General features: G+C 43.7%; 1 protein-coding gene across 4 annotated transcripts in view; it reads right to left on the bottom strand.

The window, feature by feature from the left end:
- The window catches only part of CEPT1 (choline/ethanolamine phosphotransferase 1), a 34,581-nt gene that overhangs the window by 15,698 nt on the left and 1,371 nt on the right, over positions 1 to 17,512 (bottom strand). Inside the window, exons 1-5 of one of the 4 annotated variants that reach the window (XM_074163506.1) lie at positions 17,474 to 17,505; positions 15,322 to 15,723; positions 11,391 to 11,538; positions 10,246 to 10,387; positions 2,955 to 3,039 (exon numbers count right to left, since the gene is read on the bottom strand). In XM_074163506.1, coding sequence (XP_074019607.1) covers positions 2,955 to 3,039; positions 10,246 to 10,387; positions 11,391 to 11,538; positions 15,322 to 15,717 — 771 coding nt within the window. In that variant the 5' untranslated portion in view covers positions 15,718 to 15,723; positions 17,474 to 17,505. Of the gene's footprint in view, positions 1 to 2,954; positions 3,040 to 10,245; positions 10,388 to 11,390; positions 11,539 to 15,321; positions 15,724 to 17,473; positions 17,506 to 17,512 lie in introns of those variants that run through there. The other 3 variants (XM_074163507.1, XM_074163505.1, XM_074163508.1) reach the window with 3 other exon arrangements.

Below are 17,512 nucleotides of genomic sequence, written 5' to 3'. Positions count from 1 at the left end.
GTCGAGCTCCAAAGATCGCTTCTTCAAATAAACCGGGGACTTTTTCAACTTCTAGAAAATAAACAGAAGACCCTGAATCGAGTTTTTCAGATCCAGGGAAAGAACCAAGGAACAAGGATCAGACGCTGAAGACAAAGCAGCGAAGAACCAAGACTCAACAGTTGAACAAACTAAAAATGCCGAGACAGAACACCTCATTGCAGGGCTGGGAAAAACATTCAAAATGACCCTGAAAAATACTGATTCTGCAGCAAACTGATGTCAGGAGAGAATAACAAGGAGCAGCTCTGCAGAACAGGAGACGGCAGGCGGGGACGAGGTCGAACAATGTCAGCGCAGCACCAGCTACCGCCGGGAACGAAGGGCTGTAAACAAGAATATCCAAGTGTTTTAATTCGGATAAAGGCAGGGAAGCATAAACATTGTGAGTTTTTAAATGAAATTTTCAGCCCTGGCTCCCTGTCTGCCTAAATTCACCAGGCAGCACAGCGTCTGCAGAGCTTCGAAGAGCTGCTTTTGGATGTCACTGCACACACGGCAGCACATTTTACTCTTAATTTGCCCTTCCTTCGTGTGCCAAACCTGAATGCAAATTACTCGCTAGTTTTTAAACTTCTGTATCCTGACATAATAGAAGATTATTAGGAACAGTATTATTTTAACCTTTTCTTTCTATTCCCCAAGATCTTTTTGTTTTCCCCTGTTTAAAGACTCCATTTTCTTTTAAATAATTTCTCCATAGGCTAAAGGCAAACTTTATTAACAATTTAAGAATCTTCTTCCCTCCTTCATGAATAAAAAGCCTTACTACGCAGCACGGGGAAGTACAAGGTTTATCTGTGTTGTTAACCTGGAAGTTATTCACTTCATGTTTTGCCAGATCACGTAGTATTTTAAGACAGGGCCGTATTATTATACTTTCTCACTGCAAATGTTTGTCACATGAAAACAGTTATCAGATGGAAAAAGAGCGTGAATACGTATTTCCTGTAGCTCAACCAGCCCAGAGATGGTGCAACACTGAAACAGAAGTCTGTATCGCCTCATCTCAAATGGCAAAATATAAACATGATGCTTCGTGTGTTCCAGGTGAGCGGCTCTGAAGCAGCAGCATCTTCGCTTATTAGTTAAACCTAAAAATAAAGATGCCAGAAGGCACCTGCAATGACATATCCAAGAATTTAAGGTGATTAAGTCCATTCTGTAACTCACGATGCCTAAAAATTGGGTAAAACGAGCATGCAAGTGAGGACCTGGCATAGGCAAGCACTTGGCATTCTGTTACTGTTTGTAAAACAAATTTCACCTTGGATGACAGAGGCTCCTGTCCCAGGGTGGGGGCTCCAGAGTGACACCTCCAGCAGCTCCCGGTCACCCCTGCAGAGAGTCCCCACCCCTCCCTCGCTCCCCCATTCCGTGAAAAATTCGTCCTCATCCATTTTAAACAATTCCCTTTGGTTACAGACTTGGAGTCATTTCCTCTCACATAACTATCGTACCAAGGGGTGACCTGGGAAGGCTCCAAATGTTTCAGTACTAAGGGGATTTTTTTTATTATCATTATTTTTTTTTCCACCCTAAGTGACTTCTTGGGCAGAGTCATAACGCTGTTATCGCCACAGCCTAACATCTTGATTAAGCTTTTCCTTCCTTCAAGTCGCTGCTTGCTACATTACCATTTCCTGACAATAAGTATTTCCAGCCTTTCATAGACTGTCAACAAAGTATTTAAAAAATTATGTCATCTGCCTACCTTGGAGCACACCCAGGGGGGCGGAGGCAACGTGGGCATGACGTGCATCGCCATGGAGCAGATGCTGATAGTGGTGGATCCGAAGGAGAGCTGGTAATTAAGGACTCTCTCTAATAGCCTCATGAAAGCTTAGATTGTGCTGAACTATTACATGAAAAAAAAAAAAAAAACCAAAAACAAACCACCAAAAAACCCAAAAGAACAGCATCGTTCGCATCAACGCGAGTTTAACAAAGGGTATGTAAACAAAGCACCAAAATAAATAATCTCGGTTTTATTTCAAATCTGATGCCTTTCTAAGGCAGCAATCAAAAAGCTATTCTTACATCCTCAAATATTTCAAGGGAAGCTCCTGGCCAATAATCCAGCAACTAGGAGAAGTTTCAAGGAACTCAACTTACTTCTAATGATACCATTTTAGTGGGGAGGAAACCCCCCCCCACCTACATACGCCGTACTAAAAAAGCTGAAATAAGGAAGAAAAAGTCCTTTCTAAGGAGTAATAAACCAGCGTGGAGAAGGATATATTTAGCCCAGACATAAGGAAAAGCATTTTGAAAATAAAGACAATCAGGAAGTGAAGTTACTCAACGATGAAGCCCGAAGCATCGTTGGTGAAGTGACTGGACTGCGCGGAGGAAGAGGCATCGTTCAAAATGGGCATTTTTAACCCATTTTGATGAATTTTTAAGCTATTGCACAGCGTAGAGTTCCCTGAACCAGCCAAGCAATTTTTTTTTTTTTTTTTCTGGTGGAAAGGTATTTAAACAGCAACAAGAAAAAAAAATAATTCTACAATTTCAAAAAGCAGTTCCAACAAAATTATTCTACGCCCCCCCTCCTTACAGAGCTGCTTCCACAACCCTGGTTATCTCTTTGGTGAAGCCAAAATAAGAAGAAACATTCCAAGCAATTTTTTTTCTGTTTAACGGGCAGGTTTTTTGCTTTGTTTTCAAGTAAAACAGGATGCTTTAAAAAAAAAAAAAACAAAACACACACAAAACCAACCCTGATTTCCAGTTAGATCAGATTTTTACTGCTCATTCGTACTTTGCAAACCTCTTTTCCCCGGGTATTAAAGCACTTGTGAAATACCCCTAGAAAGCTGCTTTTTGGGTACCAGTTACTGTGTGCATGAGAAAGGCGCTGGCTCTGCTTAGTCCATGCCATCGCTTGCCGGCAGCGTCAACCTGGGCTTTACCGTGTAGTTCCAGAACCAGGGCCCCAGCGTTGCCGTGAGGAGCTGGATGGCTACGGTACAGAGCATGGACTCCGTAACATCGAATCTACGCGCGGGAAGGGGGGGGAAAGAAACGGTTCAAAACATTTTCCTGAGCACTTCAGTTAAGTGGAGCCATTAAAGCAGATCTTCAGTCACGGCGTAAAGAGCAAAATCCAGACAACTACTGTGTGGCATCGAGATGATTTAAAGGGTAGGCCAGAGGAAGGGAATTAATGACCACAAAAAAAAAATTAGTATTAGCGAATTAACAATAATGTTGTAACCCATATAGTACTTTAAACTCCATTAAGAGCTTCTGCACTTCACTGTACGCTCCGACCCACGGGCAAACACCAGCATCGGTGTATGCATGAGGAAAGCAGATGAGATTCCCCGCTCCCAGTCACAGCAAATAAAATTCACAACCAAGCGCAATTCAGGGCCTCTCATCTCCCTCCCCCACGCTCACATCTCCAAATGGTACTGAATATATGAATTTTTTTTCATCTAAAGATGCTACTGCGTATTTTTGGCAGAGCAGAAGCACGGTCTCCATCTTCCCTTTGCCACCTCTAAGGCAAATCAAGGAGTTACACCTCCTTGGCAAATAATGCTAAAATAAGTCAAGTGACCTCTGGAACCCTGTTCAGTGGCAACCAAACTCCGTTCTCTATACATTTATTTTTCACCCTGGACAGAAAGGGATTGAAAAAATTGCTGTAGGCAGAGCCACAAGTACCACACATACTCCTTAGCGTAAAAATACAGACTCATAGCATTTTGTAACTGAGGTATTTTAAAATACGGTCAAATTAAAATTGCATTAAACCATCTAGTAAAAAAAAAAAATAAATAAAAAAAATCTCATCAATAACAGATCCAGCCATAACTGAGCTGCTGTTTATTGCGGCGCTTATCAGAGCATGCTTGGGGCAGACGGGCACAGTCTGCCGGCCAGCAGCAAGTCAATCTGTTGTAAAGGTCCATCAGAGAACCCAAGCTCCTGGTGCTGGCACTGACGGAGCTCAAGAAGGGCAGCAACGCCGTGCGGCGTGAGAGGGCATGGGGAATTTCAGTCTGACAAGCATTCTCGCTTTAATTATCACAGTACATAATGCAGGATTTAAGTTAGAAAAGGTAACGGTTGGTATTTTAGGGAATATAAGAAGAGAAAGTCACACACACACAAACCCCACAGCTTTGGTACTTCTCCACAGCTGCAGTTTCTTCTCCATTTTTTCCTATGTTACTCTATAAGTGATACTTGTAATTCAGACAATTATGGATTCATTTTTTTAAGCATTATCCAGGAAAGCTTAAGAGGGGACCATCGACCTCGGCATGTGCTTAACTCTTAGATGTTGGCAGTGACAAGTCTCATTTTGTCTGCTCCACTGGGGTCCCTTGTCAAGCTGGTAACAGTCTTAAGCCAATTAACAGGCAATTGATTAGTCATGCATCCCAAATATACTCCTGGCAGCGCTCATTTATTGAGCATATTTCATGTGCAATTTTTAAAAGGCCCTGTTTGATTAAACAAGCCATTAGACTGTACAAGGGCCAAATTTGGGAGTTCAGAGACAGCTGGAGTCAGTTCTTTCCTTGACAGGAACGGTGAACCGAAAGGATTTAATTCAAAAGCTGAGAGATTTCCCAAGAAATGAACCAACCAAGAACAACAGGAAACAGATAATTACACTGGAGATTCCTCTGAAATCAAGTCAATCATTACCCATAGAGCTGATCTAACACAGCTTTTTAACATTGTGTGAAACTAGAAGGGGGGAAGAGGCATTTACGCACCGTCCTCCTCCTCACAGAATTCCTTGCAATAGTCCCGTGTAGCAAAACGCAGCAGACAAGAAAAAAAACCCTCTTGCCTCATCAGCGCACAGAAGTTTTGAGGCTGGGAAACTCAAGGGGATACGTCTACTATTGACTAACTCTGCGCAGCAGCACCGGGGGCTGAGAAATGATGGTTCTTCCGTGCATTGCCCCCATACCCACCACGTGGGGAAGGACCCACCAATCTGCGCCCGAGACAAAGCGGCGTGTTCTCAGGGGAACCACTGCAGCGAGAAAAGAATGTTCATCATCGCAACACAAAGAGAAAAAAAAAAAAAAAAGGCGAAAAGTCACGTGCTAGATGTCCAAATGCTCAGTGTTTAAAGATTATTATGGAGTTTAATCCTAACTCATTGCAATCCAGCATTTTCACTTGGACGTAATGAAATAAATAGCATGAATAACTGTACAGAAGGAAGAAAAGCATAAGCAAATTAAAACTATTTCCAGCTACAGGAAATTCATCTTGAGGTTAAAATCAGATAAAAAAGATAAGATAAAATAAAATAGAGCCATAAGCTTTTCTCCTTTCCTTGCTGTAATACATTTAAGATGAGGGGTAAATTTTTCCTTTTGCTGCTCGTTAACATAGATTAGAAGTTGAGCAGATCAGATAAGGGGGTGAAGCCTGTGGCAATTACATTGAAGCCGCTATTTCCCAGAGCAGCAAGAACATCTTTCAATGATAAAGGCAGAAAAAAAAATCATCAGCATCATCTCTGCACGTGACTGCTCAGTGCCTGGTTTAACACATTGTTCAGGGACTTGGAGAGGGAAAGGAGGAGGAGGAGGATCACGATGTGGAAACCCCCCTCATCATTTACGTCAGCCCTGGGCGATTTCAGCTGTGGGTATTATTGCTATAGCAAAGCACTGACACATTTATGACACACACCAAGCACTGGAGAAACGCTGAGGGGTGGCAATGAGGGACTGAGGTTTGCAGGAGGCAGGACAAACTTAGACCTACCACAGAGATATTTCACCAGATACTTCTTGCAAATACAGAGAAACTAATTCCCCCTCCCCCCCCCCCCCAAACAGCAAGAGAGACTCCACTGAGCTTCAAACCCTCCTCCGCAAACAACCAAGGTGTTAAAGTTCTTGAAGAAGAGTTGGAAAAACTGGCAAGATGGAAAGTTTTAAGCTCTATAATCATGGAGATTAGTGCCTTATCTCCTACCATAATCCTGAAGCTGTTCCCAAGAGCAAGAACTCGATGTGCTAAACTCTGACTTGGAAGGTTTCCATCTCTGTGTTTTGATATTTGGTGTGAATTGTCTGTCCAAGACAACACATTGACTCCCTTACTGCTAACAAGGAGGGCTTCATTTTAGCTGCTTTCTGAAATACAGCCTCATTTCCTAACCTCCCTTTTCCCCTCAGAGGTAGTTACTGCCAAGCAGGCTCTGAGGTTTAACCAAATTAACCTTCTCCCCTTCCTAAACCAACCCATCATCAATGGGCTCTTGCCCAGACAACTGCTGCAGTGTCACTGAGCAAGAATGTTCCCCAAATTCTCCAACATTCCTCAATACCGGCTGTTTTGTTGGACAGCCTGAATGCTTTTGCTTTCTCTGGGGACTATTACTCAAACAGTGAAGCAACATTTTTAACTTTTCAGTTACATGAAAGCTGGTAAGGACCAATTCTTCCTCTCAGTGTTTACCGATATGCCTTATGAACCATCCTTAGAAGGTAATTCCCATCTCATTGCGTGTATTTACACATATATACACACACATCCTCCCTTTATAATTTCTACTGCTGCCAACCTTCCCTATTTCAACTAAGAAAGGTTGGGATAAACCAGATAAGGCAGTAACTTGTGGGAGAAATTCTGAGCCCATGGTGCGCATCTCTGGCCAGACCCTTGCTAAGTGCCCACTGGGGTTTTAGAATAAGCCTTAGCACTTCCCCCAAGTCTGGCACAGCCAAACATAAGAGATCTTTACCATGTCGTGCCGTGTCTCACGTCTCTCCAGACAAGACTCAGGTTGCAACGGGGAACCCAGCTCAGATCTGACAGAGACTAATAGCTCCAGCTCCATTTCTAACCACCCTGGATGCGAGACAGCTCCTGCCCGGTCCGACTGTCTGTGCACTGACCTTGTGAGGGCAGATCCAGCACCCAACCTGCACCAACAGACATCTACTATTATATTTCTTGAAGCCACAACAGTGAGCAGGTGCTGTATCGAATCCAAGTGGAGTAAGTCTGGGTCCAGAAGAACCAGAGCTGACTACCTGGAGCCCAGCTGTGATTAAGGCAGGCTAATTCCCTCCAGGGTTTGCGGACTGTATTCCCTACTGATTCCAGAGGCTGTACCATGTTCCTAAAGGACCAGATCACTTCCACATGTCCATGTGGGCTTCTGAAACTGGGGCTTCCCAGTTTGATTTTCATGATATGCAGAAGAAAATGCACTTTTTCCAAACCAGAGATGCCCCAGTTACAGCACAGCTGTGCCCACACAAGCCTAAGCCTGAACCAAAGCTCACTCTCTATTGCAGCCCAGCGAGTCCACAGCCCAGATAAACGAGTCACTGCGCCGAAAACCAGAACAGGAGAACAAAGCATTTGGGCTGCTTTAATACTGAAGTTTTTTCTGCAATTCAGAATCACCTTTTTATTTCCTCACATGTGCAGTATATTCCTGCTCTTTCACGAGTCCATTCCCAGGTTGGGTGTTTGTTCTTGAACAAAACCTGGGCGTACGAGAGCGTCCGTGCTGTTCCTGCTGCCTCTGCTCTGCTGATGTTACTCACAGCGACTTCTACCGTAGCCAAAACTTGCTCTGAGACACTTCCTGCTTCCTCACGGGGAACTTTTAAGCAATACTGACCTCTAGCTATTTTTTTGAGCTATTTAACCAACTCGAATTGCTCTTTGAAAAGTCTGCATCAGCTGCCACAATCTAATAAAATTCTATAATCATTAAAAGATGGAGACAGATGGCAGGGTCTGACCATCTCAGCTGATCATTCCACAACCCTGGAGCGGCACAGGGCAGGGCCCCGCAATTGTCAGTGGGAAGAAAAAGAACCAGCACAGCTGATGTATGCGGCAATTGGGCACAATTAAACTAATAATTTTCCTACTCCACCTGCCATATTCCATAGGAATTTAGCAGAAGTGATTCCATTTCCTTCTCCCTCGGGGTGAACACTCCCGCTCTGCAGACAGACTCTGCACAGCCTCAGTGGGTCGTCAAGGCTGGGACAGGGACAGCACACACCACTCAGACATTCTGTTCCACAAGCATATACTTAATTTGACACACTAATTCATCTTAGCTTTTTTGAAGACAATGGACTTCTTCAGCAAGCCAAGTTGATTACGTATTTCACTGTTCAAGTTTGAGCTGTGTGTAAGGAGTAAAATATTAATCTTGCCCTTTAGCAGCCTGTTCCTCTTCTCCAAGCCGTTTCCAATTTGCTTATTGACTTGATCTCTGTAATGAAATACAATTTCTTGAACATAATCTCATCACAGAAAGACAGCAAGTGATAACCAGCTGTGGGCTCTTTCCTGCCTCTTTGGAATGCAAGTCAGAAATGCTGACAGCTTTTCTGAGCATCACTACTTTTCCCAGCCCCCTCAGCGTATTTTCGACCCCGAGTTACTACGTAGGATACACAGAAAGGAAAATGCTCCTGTGCACTAACACCTTCTCAGCTCCTTTCAATAGCTGTCTCCAATTCCACTTATTCAGGAGTAAGAATATCTAAGCCTGCGCTCTCCAGTGAATCCAAAAGGGTTGATAAAATACAGTCTTTTTTTCAGTTTTATGATTGGTGAAATGAAAGCTTCAGAAAAAACTACTGTCAAACAGTAAGAATCAATTAACTGGATAAATAATTCTCCAGTTTTGCCATAGAAATTAACATCAGCTTATGGCAGTCTATTAACCTTATGACACAGGGCAAATGAAGACACAAATGTATTTACTCTAGAGGGCTGTCCATTACCTAAAATAATGATACGCACCTTTGTGTGCTTATTGCCCTCTCTAAATCAGCTACAAATTGATGGATCATCAAATTCTCCTAATATAAGGCCATGCAGAACAATAGCACCTGCTACAAAATGCTGTCTCCAAAATATAAAGACTCCTCACGAAAGCAAAAAGCCCAAGTTCCCATGAATACCAGGAGTAACATACGCATTTGTCTGGAGCACAAAAACGAATTGGGTGGTTTTGATTCTTGCATCTGTGAAGTCAAGCACATGCCAAGGTTGGGTTTTTTGTGTTTTGATCGGTAACAAGAAAACTTTAATTCCCAGGGCCCCGTAAAGTTCAAAGGGAGCTGAAAGCATTCAGTATGGAGACCTTTGGTGCAGCATGAAAGGGAGAAGCCTAAAACATTACAAGATTTGAGCCAGATACTTTAAAGATTTAAATATCAGAATTGACTGAAGCTACTCTATCTGCATTGGTGTAGGCAGGATTAGAACAGGGGTTTAGATGTTTTTCTTTTCTTCCTCCAACAGACATTGAAAACTGCTCTGTCATCCTACATTTTTGAGCAGAAACATGAAAGTTTCCCAGGAGAATCTGCATTAGCATCCTGTCAGTAAGAGCTGCTCTAGACAAGAGGTCCATAGGTGTACTGGTTTAGCAGTATCTGGGTATCTCCAGGCCAGTAACAATAGACTATAAAGAAATGGTGCATGTTTTAGCATTGTTTCAAAATCCCATACAAGTTAGGGACAGATTTCAGAGGTTCCCAGGTGCGAAATCATTCTGCAGTGTATTTGCTTGAAATATATGTTAGATCTATAAATGCAAACATAGAACAAACATACATTTCCACATTAAGGCCAGTGAATCCCGCAGGTCACTGAGTCCTTGTGCTCCATTTCCCCACCAACCCTCACCCAGCAGTAAAGAGGATTTCAGCTGTTGATTTCCTTGGCACTGCAAGTCGGGTCCCGTTGTTGACAGAACCACGGTCTACACTAACTACAAGGGACTTGGAACTTTAAGTTGTAGGCATAGTGTCAATTAATACACTATATTTTAAGAATTATGGTTAACAGTGAAGATGCATCATCACAAGTCAAGCAGTATTAAGAGATGGGTAGTTAATTGAATAGTGAAGCCACACTGCCACCATCTGACAAAAGCTTTCCATTCTTGGGGAGGAAACACCAGGTACTTTAAACATAAATAAATACAGGAAATCACATCAGAAGCTCCTAATTAACTAATATGACAAAAGGATATTTTATTACTCTTAAAACAAGCTAAGTAACTTTCAGGATTAATTGCAGATCCAACAGGTAGTAGCTACCACAAGCTCTAAATGCGGAAATATATGTGAATATAAACAATTTACTACTGCTCTAAGGATCCCATAAAGTGCAACTAGACAAGGAAGCAGCTTAACTTTCAGTTTTATTTTCAGCCAAGGTACTTACATGCCAAAACGCAACGTTCCAGAGACGTATGTCTGCCAATGCGCGCAGTAAAACATGAATGTTCCAGCAAAACAACAAAAGAACATCCAGTCAGGGTTGGTTCCCAGCTGCACAGCAATACAAGTTCCCAAAACCACAAAGACTGCAGAAGAAAATCAGTCACATAGTAAAAAAAAAAAAAAAAAAATAAAATGAAGTGTGTATGCGTATAAAGATCCTTACCAGAAACAAATCTAACCAAAGGACCCAGAGCAGAGACAGCGTGAAGGTATCCTGATGTGGTTTATTTCACAGACGTAACAGATTAACATTTCTATTTTTTAAAAAGGTACAGGCTGTAAAGCATATATTTAAATTCCTATCAGTTATTAGAAATTCTCAATATTGAGGGGTCTAGTCATTTTCATTGAACTTAATGGGATTAGACATTAAGGGACTCGAGTGATTTATGCAACTGAAGCCTGTGGCCAGAGTTTTGGGGTTCTCATGTATCCAAGTTTCCTGGACATATTTTCCTCCATCTTTTGAATTTTTATTATGCCATTAAGAAAACCCAAGCTCTGTCATTTAATACTCATAAGGTATCTACGCTTCTCCCCGCCAGCTTTAAATACACAACTTTAATAAAGTATTCATAAATATTTAAAAGCATAAGAGCGAATTTAAGTAACCAAAAGCATCTGATCGTTCTTTCGCAGTGGGATTAAGCTCCGGCTGGCTCAGTGAGCTCTGCCTACCTAGAAAGGAACTGGTCTTGCTGATTCTAATCTTAAACTCTCAAACTTCTACAGTCCCCTTGTTTAGGCTTCATACCTGTCTCGCAATCGCTCTATATAGATTTCCATCTAAAAGAACATTTTGACAACTTCTTGCAGAAATTTTTGTAGCAGCAAGGCTCTGATAAAGCAAACACAGAAAACTTCTGGCTCAGATGGAGTTAATCACACGCTTAGTGGTTTTGAGTGTAATACAAGAGGACATTCAGTTGGTCAAGAGCACTGTCTATGGAAATGTTGACTGAAAAGCTATACATTCAGCAATCTCACTTGTCCTCTTCTTCAGTAAAGAAGCATTTTTCTATATTCAGATTTGACCCCTGAAATAGAGTCATTTAATCCTCATACTTCAAGTAAAAATGACAATACCTGTGGAAAGCGAATCACAGCCATGATCAAAAAGTTCTCCTAACGGAGTACTGCTATTCGTCCTTCTTGCTTGTTTTCCATCTATAGCATCCAGAGACTGGTAGATGAAAAGGCCACACGCACAAGCAATGTATGCCCAGGGAGGCGCCTAAGAAAGAAACAGTCAATGAGAGGAAAAGCTTTTTTAAATCTTAAAAAAAAAAAAAAAGCCTGAAGTTGAACTATTTTACACTCTCATACAGTAGTTTTTTCACTTGTACACACTTCCTCATCCCATGCATGGACCTGTCAGCAGCTGATCCTTGCAGGGACAGGCAGAGGGGGGTATGACATGTGAAATGTAAATAAAACAGACATGAATTACCAGCTTACATTAATAGCTACAGCAGATTTTCTAAAGCAGAAAGCTACGCTGTACCTCTGGAAAAAAGAAATAAAAATACTACTACATCTGCAAAGCAGTGCACAATTAAGTTCTTGTCTTGCTTCTCTTCCCTGTAGAGGTATCTGTGAGTTGTCTGAGTGATTTAGAAACTGGAAAAGTTTCTTAGCCCCTGAAAATGGGCAATTGTGTCAGAAACACTGAGCTCATCTTCACAAGACCTCAACGAGGTGTCACGTACTAAAACTCTGCCAAGTACAGGGTATCACCAGCTACAGCGGCACTCGGGAACCGTGTCACTGCAAAGCCCTCAAACTTTGAGAGTTCAGGTTCAGCTACCGTGTTTTGCGAGATCTGCAAAGCTTCAGGGCTCTGCGGAACAGCACCTCCAGCACCAACTGCTTTTCCATTACTGGGTAACAGCAGCTTTGCCAAATCTATATTAACAACACTTAGTACTCACATCCCGTATAGCCATTTATTTCTACAGAAATATAAATGATACCAAATCCCTGCTAGACCAAAGACTACAATTCAAGCTTTTTTCAGTATTTGAAGCATAACCCATCTTTACCACAAAGCCAGAGGGTTGCCTTTAGTCTCAGTTTACGCATCCATAAAACAGGTATTATTGGATATTTTGCAATCTTCATATTTGACACTTTATAAAAGCGAGCATTTACGAGCAGCTGCATTTTACAGACCACGCCAATAAAGTCCCAATACAACTCAGCAGCTTAAACAAGCTGACCTGCCTCTCGTAAAGCTCTAAAGTCCAGCTCCCTCTGATCTACACAACCATGACTCATTCGCAGCACATCAACTTCAATATATTCCCTGTACAGCTTGCATTGTTCCTGCTACTGCATTTCACTAAAACAGTTCATCCTGCCTCAAACGCTGGCAGCGTGCTCTGCTTTTAGCAAACCAGTCTACACAAACCAGCACAAGACAAGAGTTAAAGGGGAAACACGTCACCCAAAAGCAGAGGATTGCATTTAGACAAGGCTTTGATGCTACAGAATTCCATCCCATGGAATAGATGATAGTTCTATTTCTTATGGATAGATTTTTATACATAGGGTTTAAGTTATCTTTCAGTGTCATGCAATTTTTCCCTCTATAAACTCTAAAATAATCAGACTGCTGGCTCCTCTTCTTTCTTAAACACTACTTTCATTACCAGTGTAGGTGTTTCCACTTAGATATTATTTGTATCCACATAAAATTTCACAGCTCCCTCTCTTCTCCAATTTCCTTTTTTCCTTAAACAAAAATTCAGATACCATTCCGTTGTTCAGCACTTTGCTAGCTGGGCCCCCCTCCCCCTCCCAAGTTAAACAGGCAACCGAACTATTTGTATCTCGTTTTCTTCTGGGCTACCAGTGAGCTGCAAGCGATAGCCACGTTCCCTTGGCTACACCTTTCGTCTACAGGAAGAGACAAGTCACTTTTGAAAAAAGCAGAACTAAGACTGAGCTACAAGGAAGAGACAATTTACATCTGAAAGCGATAGTGCTTTTGGGGGGGGGGGGGGGGGGAAAAACACACAACCAACACTGTTTCTGGAATTTCAAAGCCCCATTTTTTTCCCAGACAGCTACTTGACACTTAAAAAGCACAAGCTCCCGGCTCACCGCCGAGATGGCACCCTCCCTGTCGTGCCAGCACACAGGGCTGCAGTGCCATCTGGCAAATCAGATCAGACTGAAACCTACCTCAGCAGAAAGTTATTTTCCAGCTGAAGTGAGAAGACAATCTCATTCACTTGCACAAAGTAACCCTCAAACTGTTAAACGCAACCCAGTGTTTTAATACAGCCGGCTACAGTTACCGCTACCGCTTTCTGATGCTCCGAGTGTAGCTTAGTGCTTACTTCAGAAGTTTAATTACCAACCAAAATACAGCTGTACTCCAAATTTGAAATTATGCTCTGGTTCAGTGGCCTGTACTAGCTGCTAAGTTGCTGAAATAGAGACAGGTCAAAAGCTCTCTACTGAACTGGATTCCGGAGTCTCAGCCCCATGTAACACAGCTTCAGGAGTGAGCAGCGAGTTACAACCAAGCCACACAGCAATGCCATCGCCTGAAAAAGGAAAGAGCTGCTCCAAGGAGTCACTGCTCGAACTTCATATCCGCTTTTTATCTCACACCTGCCAAATTCCACAAGTTATTGTGAAACTATCTATTTCAACAGATTTCCAGAAGAGGCAAACATCCCTCTGCTACGTCATCTGTGGAACAGGGATGCGGAGTGTTCAACGTGCCAACCCACCCGGGGGGTTTTAGAGCCTGGGTGGAAACACACTGCATTCTGCTTGACCACGAGGGCTTTTTCCAACTTGGGAGACTGGGTTACAAAGGAGTTCAGGCATTTTAAAGGCTAGAACTCATGAGACATTCTCCAGTTATTTGATATTAATACATTTCCTGTACCAAACTATTCCTCTTTTCAGTGCTTAAAAGCTTTTTTCAGCTTTTAAGAGTCAACATTCAAGTGGAAAAACTTTTCCAGTGCACAAAAATGAAAGTCTTCAAGTGCTTTACGAGGTAACTCTAGTAAGAGAGAAAGTGTTTGAAACTAGTAACTTGAAATGCCTCGTACAGACTTTCGTACCCCTGAAACCAGGATGTTTCCAGAGGATGTTAAGACAGTTCTCCTGAAAACAGGTCAGGAACTTTTAGTGCATTGAGGACAGAGAATAGAACTCCTGACTTTTATCCAGCCTTCTTGCAGCACGGACTGCTCGGGCAACGTGCTGCTCAAGAAGACAACACTGTGTTCCCACAGCTCATAACACGCTGTACCCACAGCCCCGATCTGAGCTGCCTGGTAACACGAACTGCCAGGGCCCAGGCGGGATGAAGAAAGGTGGGTTTTTTTATTTTAGTTAAGCTGGGTTTAGTCACCCCAGCCTCAGAAGAAGCAACGGGCCCTCATCTCCCGAGCTGCACCCCCCCTTTGGAACCGGGTCCCTTCCCCGAGCTCGAGTTCCTCGCTGTGTTGCAACCCTAGCTGGGCTCGCAGGCAGGCTCAGCTCCCTGCCAACCGAGTCACCTTGCACTTCTCGTTGTGTGGTAACTCTAGAGCAGAAAGCTGAAGGTGACTAACCCCGTCGCAAGCAGAAAAAGTAAACAGGCAAAAAAACCCCCATGCCATGCAAGGAAGACAGCAGCAAATCTCTTCCTTAATTGTCTGCACATGAACTCAAGCCTTGTGGGGCTGCAGCTTTCATGCAGCAGCTCCTTCACAGCCACGACAGGAACAGCTATTTTGGTTCCAGACCCCATTTCATACGGTGCATGGTGGCCAGAGGAACCGCTGTTTTCCCTCAGCACGCTAACCCCAGAATCCACACAGGCTCTTGGCACACAAGCAGCCATGTGGAGGCACACGCATTTATAGAATTTAGCTTAAACGTATGAGAGCTGTGGGCTGATCAACGAGAAACAGTTCTCCACAACGACAAGGACCCACCAGAAAACAGCACCAGCTGCTACCAGATGACAGTAACTACAAACAAAGACCATCAGAGGTCCATAACTTACCTGTTCCGTAGCTGTCGGGCAGTAATATACTAATAGCAGAGTTGTAAATATATTTATTAACAGTCCAATGATGGTGATCAGATTTGGGGCAATCCAGGCTGGAACTCTTCCAACTAACCATTCCCAGTAACCTTGCATTAGGGGTTCAAGCAGGGATCGTCCGGCACTCTGATATTTGTGTTCTTCTAACCGTTTCAGCTGGTGCTTTGACAAGGGAGGTGTAGGCAACTGAACTAGTTTGCTTAACACGCATCCAGCGGCGGGACCATGACCACAGCCCGCGGGGGACTCCAGGTGTGACTCCCCACATCGCCTCTTTACGTTTCGATGCCCACTCATGGATTGGGCGGCCTCGGAATTTTTATTTGGCAGGTAGCAGCTGCTACGGAGAATCATAAGATCCTGCAACATAAAGGGTTGAGACACATTGGAGGTGAAGAGCACAAATGAGATTTTAAGATACCAGAAGTTTCTAGGCGCTGCTCCAAGGAGCGTTTCATTTGCCATCAGCAAACCAAGATGATTTTATGAGTTTTCCCTTAGAAAAGAAAGATATTTGGAGAATTGCTGAGGGAAAAAAAGGAAACGAGGGTTCTCAATGCAGTTATAAAATGGTAAGTGGCACTTGTTTACTTTCTCTGCTGCCTACTGAAGCAAATATCCTGCAGCTACCAGCCTAAATTTCATCAGCAGCAGAAACTTACACCACACCACTGACTTACGTTACAGACTAAGGCACAGTCAGTGCCCTCACATCTCTCTCACAGGAGAGCTGTACGTAAGAGACATACACCCCTTTAGCTTATCAACTGACAGCACTAAAGATTTCTCTGTGTGTGTAGTGTTTTTAGTTTAACTGGTTTGAAGCAGCTTTGCCTCTTTGGTGAAGCTGAACAATTACCTAAAAGCAGTTATAAGGATTTTTTTCAGATTGCTGTTCCTGATTTCAGTTTTGCTGTGGCTTTTTTCTTCTCCAAATTTAACCCAGCTCATCTGAAAGCTCATTGTCTATTCAACTTTTACGATATGCAAAAACCACCCAGGAGCTAGAGAGCTTTAGCTGGTCACGGACAGCCCAGACACCAGTGTGAGGCAGCTGTGAAAGGAAAACACAGGGTTGGGAACAGCAGTTCCAGCGCAAACAAGGACCCTCACAATGTTCCACCTCCCTTGAAGGAAGGTGATCAGAAACACATAACTCTCCACGTAAGCTAAAGAAGCCGTAGAGAAAGGCGACTAAAAAGAGAACTTTGCTACTTATCTACAAGAGCCAATCAGAAAAAAACAAACAAACAAAACCAAAAAAAAACCCAACAACTACTTGTGAAGTCAAGCAGAATGAAGGTAGTGAGGGGAAGATGACAGCTATCGCCAAAGCCATCAGCAACACACATACCAGGTAGGGAAAATAAGCCATGTAAATCAAAGGTCAATACTGGCATAAGAACAAGTGCTCTCACTTCCATCCTCCACAGCTCAATTAAGGCAATTTCTTATAGTGAAAAGGCAGCCACAGAAAGCCCAGCCAGTGGGAAGAGAGGAGAATGCAAGCAAACTGGGCCTTGCTTATGCAGGAACTTGATAAGTTTGGGAGCAGACAGACTTGTACCCATTCGTTTATCAGGAAATCAGACTTAGTCACCTAGGAGGTCCCTGTGGGTGTTGTCCAGGATGACCAGAAAAATTAGTTCAGAAGCAGAAAACTATGTTTTTTCCTCTCTTCCTGAAGGGTTACTCTCCCCGAGGAGAGAAAACAACCAGAGACCGCCTCGTCCTCCAAAACAAACAACCCCACACTGCCTGGCTTCCGCAGGACTTTCACCCGGGCCTGGCTGCTCGCCGGCAAACACCCCGGGGATGGGAGGGAGGACAAGGGCACCTCTCGGTCCAGCCAACCGCTTCGTTCCCCTCCCGAAAGCGGCAGCCCCAGAGGCGGCCAGGACCCACCCGCGCCCAGGCCGGGCGGGGGTACCCCAGCCCCCGGCCCGCACCACAGGCCCAGGCCCGACCTCAAGGACTTTTCCCCTCGCCCACACGGGGCGCCCCACTCCCTCGGAGACCCCGTCCCGCCCGGAATGAAGGCGCAGAGCCCGGAGGACAGACCCCGTCCTCTCACCTCCCACCCGACACCGAGGGGAAACCCGGCATTTACCTCAGTCCTCCCCGCACCGGGCGGCGCTTTTACGCCCCT

This window comes from Numenius arquata, chromosome 24, assembly GCF_964106895.1.
Source record: "Numenius arquata chromosome 24, bNumArq3.hap1.1, whole genome shotgun sequence".
Classification (NCBI taxonomy): Eukaryota; Metazoa; Chordata; class Aves; order Charadriiformes; family Scolopacidae; genus Numenius; species Numenius arquata.
This window is presented reverse-complemented; position numbering and strand designations above follow the sequence as displayed.